Source organism: Pteropus vampyrus, unplaced genomic scaffold, assembly GCF_000151845.1.
Source record: "Pteropus vampyrus isolate Shadow unplaced genomic scaffold, Pvam_2.0 Scaffold255, whole genome shotgun sequence".
NCBI classification, from domain to species: Eukaryota; Metazoa; Chordata; class Mammalia; order Chiroptera; family Pteropodidae; genus Pteropus; species Pteropus vampyrus.
Window position 1 is genome coordinate 153,945 of NW_011889036.1, and position 12,284 is coordinate 166,228.

General features: G+C 43.6%; 1 protein-coding gene across 1 annotated transcript in view; it reads left to right on the plus strand.

Moving 5' to 3' along the window:
* Positions 1–12,284, plus strand: part of LOC105301928 (mucin-16) — a 142,897-nt gene that overhangs the window by 118,194 nt on the left and 12,419 nt on the right. Inside the window, exons 32-45 of the mRNA XM_023520274.1 lie at positions 229–390; positions 624–691; positions 1,316–1,488; positions 1,609–1,644; positions 2,195–2,230; positions 2,572–2,631; positions 3,746–3,873; positions 3,968–4,035; positions 4,482–4,654; positions 4,947–4,982; positions 8,143–8,267; positions 8,363–8,430; positions 10,174–10,346; positions 11,723–11,758. Of these exons, the coding sequence (XP_023376042.1) occupies positions 229–390; positions 624–691; positions 1,316–1,488; positions 1,609–1,644; positions 2,195–2,230; positions 2,572–2,631; positions 3,746–3,873; positions 3,968–4,035; positions 4,482–4,654; positions 4,947–4,982; positions 8,143–8,267; positions 8,363–8,430; positions 10,174–10,346; positions 11,723–11,758 (1,342 nt within the window). The remainder of the gene's footprint in view (positions 1–228; positions 391–623; positions 692–1,315; positions 1,489–1,608; positions 1,645–2,194; positions 2,231–2,571; positions 2,632–3,745; positions 3,874–3,967; positions 4,036–4,481; positions 4,655–4,946; positions 4,983–8,142; positions 8,268–8,362; positions 8,431–10,173; positions 10,347–11,722; positions 11,759–12,284) is intronic.

Here is a 12,284-nt window from a genome sequence, read left to right on the forward strand (position 1 = left end):
GGAAAGTAAGTTAACAACTGAATTACAGTAAATAACAGGTTAGGTTGTAAATTTTCTCCTTCAAAGATTTATAACTTCCAAATTGTTCCCTCTTTCACCTGCTGCATATGATGGTCTAATAACTACACTGGTCACTCTGGAATTAGGCCACAGGACCCTCAGCCATCACTGTGGTCTCCAGTGAGATGGTCACTGCTCTCCAGGCCTTGCCCCCTATATCCATTCCAGGCTTCACTCATTGTGGCCTCTCCCTCCCTTGCTGCAGCCACAAGACCACCCCTGTTGCCTTTTACCCTCAACTTCACCATCACTAACCTGCACTACATGGAAGATATGTGGCCTCCAGGCTCTTTGAAATTTAACACCACTGAGAAGTTCCTGCAGCACCTGGTGAGAGCCCTGCCCATGATGCCAGACCTGCACATTTCACCGTATTTTCATTGAAGCCAGCCCCACCTACCCAATTTCTCTCTTGCCCTCTGATGACCACTCTTCCCGCTACTGCCCTGCCCACCAGTGCTTTTGTCCACATCACTCTTGTCCCACATCGCTCTTGTCCCAACCATCGATGACCATCTTGCCCCTGCCTCTCAGCTCATCTACTTACTTGTCTTCACCCACAGCTCAGGCCCTTGTTCAGGAATACCAGTGTGGGTGCTCTCTACTCAGACTGCAGACTGACCTTCCTCAGGTGAGACCTTGGGATAGCTGACCAGGACAAACTCAGGTCTTCCTAGACCTGAGGAATTTGTTTTGCTTCCTTCTTGCCCTCCCTGTTCATGTTCCCGGCAGAGCTGGAATTCAGGGAGTGTTGGCTCCAGGACCAGTGCCTCTTCTGATTGTAACTACTAACTGTCCCTGGATTCTGCAGAGCTCCTGGGCAGGATTGGGCCCCTAGCTTGGTCATCTTTCTCTGAATTTCCTTCTCCCTTCCCTTGTACCAGTGAGGGCATTTTCTTTAGGTTTTTCTTCTGTCCTCAAGATTTCTCTTAAGACAAACATGCCTTTCTCACCTGCTTTAATCCCAAATTCCAGCTCTTTACATGTTTCGGGTATGAGCTCTCCTGTCCTCATGCCATGAGGATGCAGGTTTCTGCCTTGCTATTTAATAATAATTCTCTCACCCATTGACTCTGCTCACAGTCCCAGCATGGCCCGAAGTTGGTGTTCTCAGAGCATCTAATTTTGGCTTCTCACTTCTATCCCAGCCTCCTCATTTCCTCTGGCCCCCTCCTGTCCTGGCCCCAGGGGTCTCAGAACCATTCCTTAAGAATCCACTTTATTTGTTGTCATCCCCTTCACCCACCCTCCCCAGGCCCAAGAAGGATGGGACAGCCACTGGAGTGGACTTTGTCTGCACACACCAACTTGACCCTGTGGGCCCAGGGCTGGACAGGAAGTGGCTATACTGGGAGCTGAGCCAGCTGACCCATGGTGTCACCCAGCTGGGCCCCTACACCCTGGATCAGGACAGTTTCTACATCAATGGTGAGGGACTGCCATTTTTTTTTTTTTTTTTGCATCTCAGCAGGTCCCACATTCTCCTTCTCTATTGCTCCATGTCCCTCATTCCTCCCCTTTCTCAATCTATCTGCTTTACCTGTGCAGGTTACACCCACCAGACCCAGACCACCACCCCCAGTGGTGAGTATTCTGAGACTTGAGGAATCTGTACAGTCATGTAAGTCCTAGCTTTTAGGAATAGAAGATGCCAGGAGTTTGGTGCCTCCACTTGCCACCCCCACCTCACTTCCAGCCTTGGGGAAATGATGACCAATACTCCGTAGAGTCCAGAAGGAGGTACCTCCTTCTTGGAACCTCCAGAATCATGAGGTTCTCAACCCAAGCACTTGGGGTGTCCATCCCAGCTTCTGTGATGCTAGTGTGTACATCAGTGGTAAGGGGCTGTATGTGGAGGGTAGGTTCCCTCCTCCCCACTGAGCGAGCTCTGCTGCAGCAGGCTTCTGGCCTGAGTTCAAACTCTCATTGAGGCCTCACATTTTGGAATGCTTTGAGCAAGACTTTTGCCTCTCTGGGGATGGGAGGATGAATTTTGTTCTTTCCAGGTGAGTACTCGGTCTTCCTTTTAATGAATTTCAGCTGTGATGGTCCAGGCACCGTCTCTCAAACGGCTGAGTTGCCTCTTCATTGAAGATCTATCCCTCCCCCTTTCTCACCATCTCTCCTTCTACAGATTACACCCAGCTGGCCTCAGTCACCTCCCCCAACAGTGAGTATTTCAGACTCTTGTATACCTGTAACCATCACCCTCTCCCTAAAAATAAGAGTTGCTCAGCCAGCTGACCCTTTCCTCCTGTTACCTCCCCCCCACCCCAATCTGGGTGGGAAAAAGTCCAGAGGACATGCATAGAAATGTGAACTAAATTGGAAGTGAAAGGAGCTACCCCTCTTTTCCACTCCCCACATAACTGATGATGGCGCCCTGACTCCAGGATAATGGTGCTTAAATAAGGTGCACATTTTTTTTTTATAACTAGAACCACCATTACTGTCATTTTCTCACAGTTACAGTACACTTTGGATTTCATTCCTGTTTTTTTTTCCCCTCAGTTCCTGTGACCTCCACATACTTCCCTTCTCTGGCTCCATCCCTCTCTACCAGGCCCACAGGTAGGAGGGCTCCTACTAGCATAAAAATTATTTCTACAAAATCATTTATATCAGATCATTTCTCTCATTAGTCACTCACCTTCCCTGAAGGAACTTATTCATTTCTGTAGGTTTTAGGAACCATCTACCTGCTCAGGGTCCAGCTGCTCCGAATCCAAATTCTGAGTTCATTTTACATCACACAGCAGTTCCTGACCCTTGGTCCACCCACCTCCTGGACATAACTCAACCCTTGGTCTCTGACCTGGAAGTTGTCACCTTTTCCCAAACTTGCTCTTCCTCCTTATCACCAAAGGCAGGGACCAACCTAGACTCTCTCACTCACCTCCCACCTCCATTCATATATATATTTCTTCTTTTTTTTTTTTTTTTCTAGGACAACTACAGTAGCCTCCACTCTGGCCTGCTACAGTCTTTTACACTGCAGCTGTAGTGTCTCTCCCAATGTACCTCTGTACACATTATTCCTGTCTTGTTGACCATCTTTGGATGACAACCTACTTTAAAATTCACACCCAAACCCCTGTGCCATATAGTCACTGCCTCCCTTTCTTGGGCTCAGAGAGGATCCTTCCAGTCTTATGTCTATACTTCCACATGGCTGTTATGAAAAGACTTCAAGTTCCTTGAATGCAACTGCTCTGTCCTTCTGCCAGGCCTTTACCCAGGCTTTTCTTTCTACTTGAGTGCTCTTCCCACTTGCTCAGCTCCTGTCGCCTAACTCTTACTCAGACTTTTGGTCGCACCTGAAATGATGCTTCCTCAGGGAAGTTTTTCTCAGTCATTTGTTGGGTGCCCCTCCTAGAATGGCACATCCTCTTGGCTTCCCTTCATCATAATGCTCTTTTTACTTTCCTAGCCACAAGATTAGGAGACTATGCCATATTCATCTCTGGACCTGCAGAGCCCAGCACAGAGCTTCTTACACATTAGGTGTTCAATAAATTCTTGCTGAATTAATGAATAAAAGTTCCTTAAGTCTTAGGGATTTCATAATGTTCTCCTTTTCAACCGCTGCAGATCCTGGCTATACTTAGTTGACTGCTGGTGCTACACAGTTAAAGTACCAGGTGCCCTTTGTCCCAACTAGACATCTTTCTCTTCCCCCAAACAGCAGCTGCTGACCTCACTCTGGAGTCCTTCACCCTAAACTTCACTATCACGAACATGCACTACACAGAGGACATGGGGTATCCAGCTTCCTTGAAGTTCAACTCCACTGAGAGGATCTTACAGCACTGGGTGAGAACCCCTTGATGACCACCGTCAGCCCCACTTCATGCCTTTCCATGCAGCCCCTCAGGCCTTCTGCTCACCTCCACTTTTTTCCCTTTAGCTCCAGCTCTTGCTCAGTAAGACCAGTGTTGGCCTCCTCTACTCTGGCTGCAGATTGGCCTCGCTTAGGTGAGACTTTCAGATAGTGATTCATCAGGTCAAATAGACCCTCATGCTAGCAGAACTCAATTCTTGGGCATGTTCCTAGCACCACTAGCTTCCAGCACCCACCATGATCCTTCATGCCTTCTTTATGTCCAGAGGTGGTATGAATGCTCAAGGCTTAGAAAAGGGTCATCACGTTTATAGTTTATGTTATTCAGACACTATTTTATTTTAAATGCAGCCTCTCCTATTAGAAGAACTGCATCCTGTCTGAAAATTCTAATTAAAGTGTTTTCTGTCTCTAATTGTGATGGGGTCTTGGATAAGAGACATTTGGGGGAGCTGCCCCCCCAAGGCCTCGGAGTTACCCTTTCAGCATTCTCTAAGCCTCCTCACTTCCACTTTCTTGCTTTCCACACCCAGAAGGACCCTCTTCAGTATTCCACATCCTAGTGTTCTTTCTTCCCCAGGCTTGAGAATCATGGAGCAGCCACTGGAGTGGACATTATCTGCACCTTCCACTCTGACCTCACGGGCCCAAGGCTGGACAGAGAGCGGCTCTACTGGGAGCTGAGCCATGAGACTCATGGTATCACCCAGCTGGGTTCTTTCACCCTGGATAGGGACAGCCTTCACATCGATGGTGAGGGGCTTAGCTAAAGCTGTGACCTTTCTCCCAGTAAGGGTTTTGTGTTGCCTCTGTTTCTCTAAAGGGAGTTCGATCCATCTTTTTCTCCTTCCGGTTTGTGTTCAATTTTCCTTATGATTAAGTAATCACTGGGTTCAGTCTCATTGCCTAGTTGCCCCCTCCTTGAACATTTCTCCACTGCCTATTCTCTCTACCTTTCTCTCAAAAATCTCTAAATCCTCCCTTTCCCTTAATCCTTTCCGTTCACCCCAACTCTTGTTCAGTTTCTTTCACCTTCTCACTGCAGGTTACACCTATGGAGCCACAGTCTTGACTACCACCAGTGAGTATTCTTACTCCCAAATTCCTGGGTCTTGTCTCCACTATAGTATTGGAGAGCAGTTGTTCTCCTTAATCTTCTGTCCTTGGTGCAGGTAACACCTGGAATGTCCCCTAAATCATCCCTTCTCTTTTTCCTGGGGTTCTGGAGGAGAGTTCCAGCCAAGGGTGAGAAAATCTTAGACACAGATATGTTTTTTCACCTCATTCTGACCATCACGTGGTTTTCATTTTAGTTTTTTTAATCCTTTTAAAAAATCTCTGCTTATTATTCTGGGAGTTTTTCAACATCAATATTATGCTTTTTTTTTTTTTTTTTAAATTTTCAGTGAACATTTACTTCAACTGACTACCTTCCAGGCACCATCTAAGTTACATATTGTATTAGTCAGATCAGGCTGCTTTAACAAAAATCCATAGACTGGGTGGCTCAAATAATAAAATTATTTTCTCACAGTCCTAGAGGCTGGAAGTCCAATATCAAGGTGCAGGCAGGGTTAGTTTCCTCTGAGGCTTCTCTTCTTGGTTTGCAAATGGCTTCTCTCTTGCTGTCTTTTCACATGGTCATCCCTCTGCACACACACTCCTGGCATCTCTCCATGTGTTTTAATTTTTTCTTATAAGGACATCGGTCAGATTAGAGGAACCCCCCACCTCTATCAGTTTTAACTTAATTATCTCTTTAAAGGCCCTATCTTCAAATATAGTCATTTACTGAGGCAATAGTTATTAGGATTATAATATTTGAATTTTTTGGAGGATACAGTTCATCTCAAAATACATGCACTCTGTTCTTTAATTCTCACTACAACCATGGGACTCAGCTCCATTTTACAGATCAGAAAACTCAGGCTAAGAGAGGGCTTCCAACCTACACAGCAAATAAATAATAGAACTCAGATTTACTGTAGCTCTAAAACTTATGCCCTAACTCTCTATCATGAGTTAATCTATTCTATAACTTATGCCCTAACTCTCTATCATGAGTTAATCTATTCCAAAAGTCATATTTATTTTTGGTGCACACCAATTATGTTTGAGTTTATGGTCCAAATTTCCTTTGCATCTGAAGCACTGCAATAGAAACTATGTAGGTTTTTCAAGAATTAATTGCCCTTGAATTAAGGGTGTGTTTTCTCAAATGGTTCTTATGTCCATCACTGGTCTTTTACACCAAAGTGTCTTCTTTCACTTTTTCTATCCATGGCAGTGTTCTGGGCTCCTGAGGTTCAATAACAACACTATTTTCTCAAATGATATTAGAAATATAAGTTAAAGTCAGCTCCATTGATGGTATTTTGTTTGTCACTATCCTGTCCTTGGAATAGTTCTGGAGCATTATAGGAACAATTCATTGTACATGAATGGAACACAAAATGGATGGATAAAAGAAAGGAAGAAGTGATGAATAAAAGAAGGGAGAGAGAGAAGATGGATGAATAAGTGGAAAGAAGAAAAGATGCATAAAAAAAGAGGATAGAGGGAAGAAAAATGTATAAAATAGATAAAAGGATGAAAAGAGGGATGAGAGGAATGAAAGATGGATGGATAGATGGAAGAAAGGGAAGTATAGAGAGAGGATGCAAAGAAATATAGATGAAAGAAAGGGGGACAGAAGAAAGGATGGACAGAATGATACACAGAAGGAGGTATGAATAGGAAGAAACAAGGAAAGGAAGCAATGAGATAGGAAGGAATGATGCATAAATGAATGATGAATAGATGAATTGATGGATGGATAAATAAATGATAGAAAAAAGTAATGGAAGGAGGAAGAAGAAAAGATGGAAAGACGAAAGTAAAGATGACAAGGAAGGAAGGAGGAAGGAAGAATGCATAGATAGATGGAAAGAAAGAAATAAGGAAAGTTGGACAGAAAGAAATTTGGAAGGAGTAGTGAACAGAATAGAGGAAGGGAGGGAAGTGGGGAGGTAAGCTTTTTTTCCTCAGAATTTTGTCTTAAACAAACATTTAGCCCCTGCATCACTTACATATTTTAGAGTCAAACCGTGGTGCTGCTGGTCTCACCTGCATATGTTCATTTATTCTACTTCTCTTGGGGTACACACAGGCCATCCAAACTATTGAGCACTGCACCAGAAGCATGAGTTTGAGCAAGAGCATAACGGGAGAGGTTATGAACAAGAACTAGGGTCGAGACCAGAGTCTCCCTTCCTCCAGTCATGTGACTCTGGGCAGATGATCATTTCCGTACTTCGATTTCCTCTTTTATTTAATGTGGATAATTCTAGTGCCCAGCTTATATTTATACATGTAAAAAGCTCCACCCATAGTAAGAAAGTATTTGCTTATTAATTTTATGTAATGAATCCTCACATAGAGTTTACTCTCTGCCTAGCACTGTGTTTAAGCATGTTACGAAAATTAACTTGTTTAAACCTCATAACAATCTTTGAAGTAGGAATCATTATTATCTCATCTTACAGATGAGTAAATTGAGGTGCAGAGAGGTTGATGATAGCTGCTAGAATTTTTTTAACCTTTCTTAAACCAATGCATGGAAGATTAGCATACTTGGTTGTAAAGGTAGAAGAGGATAGATAGATAGATGATAGATGATAGATAGATAGATATAGGTAGATAGATAGACAGATAAATAGATCTTCCTGTCCTTACAACTATGTATGCCAGTCTTCCATGCAGTGATTCAAAAAGCCAGCAATCCTAACAGATATAGATATACATTTGGATATAGATCTATATCTTTCTAACTCTGGTACATTGTTTAGACATAAAAAGATATCTCTCTCCCTCTCTATTTATTGAAAAGAAGAGAGAGAGAGAGAAACTGAGGCACAGAGAGACAGAGATAGAGAGCAGAAACAAAGATAGAGATGGGGAACTGATATCTGCGTTTTCAATTCCTCCATTAGTGTGGCAAGTTGGAGCCTTTCTTTTTGGGAACGTACAAATCCACCAATGTTTTCACAGAGCCCTGACTCCTGCATCTGGGTAGAAATGGCCCATCTCAATGTCCTCAAATTATTAAGTTTTCTGTTACTTACTGCTGGGGTTGTCTCCATTAACAAGTGACACTCAGGCTTATTAGGAGGAAGACATGGGCCCTCCGAAGCCCCACTCTGAGGTAGACTTTGAGCCCCTGACCTCTCTGTGAGCCTTGACTCTCTTTGCACATACTATAGCTGTGGAAGTTAATGAGGAGCCATTTACACTTAATTTCACCATCGACAACCTGCGCTACTCAGCGGACATGGGCCGTCTGGGCTCCGTCAAGTTCAACATCACAGACACCCTCATGCGGCATCTGGTGAGAGGCCCGCTTAGCCCTCCCATCCCTTTGTGACACATCCTATGTATTGTTGCCTGCCTCTGACTACCACTAGCTCTCTCCTTTCTTTCCAGATCAGTCTGTTGTTCCGGAGGAGCAGCCTTGGTTCCCGATATGCAGGTTGCAAGGTCACCTCGCTAAGGTGAGAACATCCCCCACCATGACCCATCGCCAAAAGACATGGACTTCTGGCTGTCTTTTTTCAGCAATTTGTTCTTAGTCATTTTCTGCATTTATTTAAAAAAATATTACATTATTTTTAAAATTGCGATAAAATACATACTGACGTGAACTTATTTATTTTAACCATTTTAAGTGTACAACTCAGCGGCATCAATTACATGAACAATGTTGTGCAACCAACACCACTAACAAGTTCCACAACTTTTCATCACTCCAAGCAGAAACTCTGTACCCACTGGGTAATTATTCTCATGTCTCTAGGTCAGTTTGCATTCTGTTGGTATTTATGAAGCACTTCTCAATTTGTATTTATATTTAACTGACACTGATGATGGTACAATTCCTCTGAGGCTGGTGGCAGGCACTACAGTGACAAGACTGGCACTTTCCTTGCCCTCATCTAGTGGAAAGAACAGACAATAAGCAGGAGAATAAATATTTAATTAAAGTGCTTCCAAATGTGATAAGGTGGTGTAAAGCATTCATAAGTAGAGAGTGATGGGAAAGGAGCTCTATCCAGGGGGACAGGGTAGCCTCTCTATGGAGGTGGCTTCTGAGCTGTGTTCCAATTGGCAAGAAAGATTTGGCCATAAAATTTGCTCCAGGCAGAGGGGACAGCATGTACAAAGGTCCTGTGGTAGAAATGTGTTTGTCACGTTCAATGAACAGCAAGGAGGCCAGTGTGGCTGGAGCAGAGAGAGAACGAGGGACAGAGAGGGAGGAGATGAGATGAGAGATATCATCAGAGTCTACACCATGTAGAGTTTTGAAGGAAGTTGATATTTTAAAAATCGTGGTGAAATACACATAACACAAACTTAACATCTGAACCATTTTTAAGTATACAGTTTGGTAGTATTACAGCAATTTGTTCTTAGTCATTACGTTGCTGTGGAATCAATCTTCAGAACTGCACAACTTGGTAGTATTACAGCAATTTGTTCTTAGTATATTCACGTTGCTGTGGAATCAATCTTCAGAACTGCACAACTGAAACTCTATACTCACTAAACAACAACTCCCCATTGCTCTTTACCATCTTAGCTCTTTACCATTCTACTTCCTGTCTCTATGAACTTGACCACTCTGAGTACTTCATATGAGTAAGATAATACAATATCTGTCTTTTTGTGACACTTATTTTGCTTACTATAGGTCTTCAAGTTTTGCCCATGTTCTAACATGTGTCAGAATTTTCTTACTTTTTAAGGCTGAATAATATTCCATTGTATGTGTATATTGCATTTTGTTTATTAATTCATTGGATTTTTTTCATGGAGCAGGGAATGTGCTAAGTGCTAGATGTTCAACACAACAAAGTGAACCAGACTATCCCATTTCCTGACCCCATGGAAGTCACTGTCTAGAGGAAATAGTGACAAATAATATATGCTCACATAGTGGGTGACTAAGGCTCTGATGGGTCTCTGACCCACTTGAGAGAGTACTTGGATGAGGGAGAGGTGTCTATTAGCTCAGACCTGAAAGAGGATCAGGAAATTGCCCAAGTAAAGAAAGAAAAGGAGAGACTTCCAGACAGAGGTCACAGCAAGTGCGAAGATCCGGGGTGAGGGAGTATGGCCAGGAAGAAAAACAGCAAAATGTTCAATGAGGCTGAAACACAGGATCTGAGGTGTGCAGTGACCACAGGTGGAGAGGTTTCAAGTGGACTGCATTTCTCAAAGGTCAACCTCTTCTCCAGGTCTGTAAAGAATGGCGCCAAGACAGGGGTAGACTTCCTCTGCACCTACCGCCAGGCACCCAGTGACCCAAGTCTGCCTGCCAAGCAGGTGTTCCATGAGCTGAGCTGGCAGACCCATGGCATCACCCGGCTGGGCCCCTACTCTCTGGATAAGGACAGCCTCTACCTCAATGGTGAGCGATTCTCAGCCTACCTCACTGGGGCTACCCTCTAACTCCAGAATGGTTTCCATTTGCCAGTTCTCTAGGGGAAAACTTGAGATACTCAGGTGTAAATCTCTATTCCACACAGACTCCCTTCCCTTCCAGCAACCCTGAAAGCTAATCCTTGATTAAACCCATTTTAAACCTGAATTAACTGAGACTTAGAAAGGTTGATTTGCCCAAGTGGATGTAGCTTGAGAGCGACAGAGCCAGGACATAATCCCCAGTTGTCAACATCTAATACCATTCTAGGGGATACTTGGGGAAAGAAAATCCCACATCTCTCTCCCCTGCTTGCTTTCTTCTCACCCTTGTCCAGGGATAGTCTTCTCTCCTGGCTGTAGGTGAGATGTAAAAAAAGGAAGGCAAGCACTCTGAACATCTAGCGGGTCTGAGCTTTGGACACACTGGCCATCAGCTTAGATTCCAGGAAGAGACAGTGTTTAAGAAGGTGACCCTCATCTGGGTTCTGAGAGACAGCATGGCCATGGTAGGTTTATTGAAAAAACTCAGCTTCCCTTTTTTCCATCTACAATCTAGAAATGGTACTTGACAACTCGCACTTTCTTATCACCATTGGCCCATCAAGTGGTCATGGAAACACTCCCATTTTTTATGACTTCCATTTTATCAAAGAGGGAGATTGAGGTACAGAGGAAGGAAGGCACCTGCCCACACCCAGAATAGGTTTGTAGCCAGTCTAGGTCTTGATGTCTTAAGTTCACATCTGTTCCATCTGTTCCCTTTGCCTTGGCCATCACAGGGACCAATTTAGGATTTCTCCCCCTTGAAAACTGCACAATTTACATGCTTCATTTTTTTTTTTTACAAACTCAGCATTTACCAAGCATCTACTATACACCAGGCATTTTTGCCTGGCATCAGGGACACAGATAGGCTGCATATGCATCCTTTTCTAATGTAAGCTACACTGGCACAATGACCTTTTTGTTCAATGTATAGTCCCCAAATGTAATAGAACTTGGAACATTGTAAGTCCTTAATAAATATTCATTGGATGAAAGGGTAGATTGGAGGAAAGGTAGGTGGAAGATGGTGGAATAGATAAATATGTGGGGTGATAAATGTTTGAATATAAATGTGGTGAGAGTCTCTTCTTGGGGGCATGCTGGATAGGTGGATAAGAAAAGGTCATTCCTAATGAAGAGATCAGGAATGCCTTTATAGTGGATATAACATTTGAGTCTCATCTTAGAAGATGAGTAGATGCTCGCCTGGTATACAGAAGGAAAGGCATCTGAGCAGGAGCCCCACGTAGACTAAAGCATGGGATATCTGAGATTGTTCTGTCGTCTCTCCTTATATGTGACTTTTTTTATTTCCAGGCTATAATGAACGTGGTCCAGATGAGTCTCCTACAAGTATGTATCTTTGCCTCCAGTGCCTCTTTCAGCCTTCATGGGTCTTGAGCCAAACTTTTCTCTTCACTGACAAAGGGAGCTTGCCCCAAACTCAGGTTCTTCTTCTGAGTGGGGCCAAGGTGTCAATGAGAGGAAGAACGCTGAGTACTTTGCCTCTTTTTGGACCTGCATCCATGGTATTGGCTTTCTAAAATTTTCATACCCCTTTGGGTTGGAAGAAGAAATTTAAACAAGCATTCCCTACAGGAATAGGAGTTGAGGTCAGATAGTGACCTTGTATCCTATGCCTCCTAACAACAAAATCTCTTATGGGGCCTCACAAGGGGCCTTAATGTCAAGATGCAAGCTCAGTGGTTAGACCAAATTTGCCCATGCACTTATACAACAGTCCATTTATTTATCTTTTAACCCACCAATTCTTCCATCCTCTCAGTTATCCCTTCTCTCAGACATCTTCCTTTCTCCTTTTCTCCCCTCCTCCCTCCCTTTGTCCATCCCTCTATCCCTTCCATCCATCTTTCCTCTT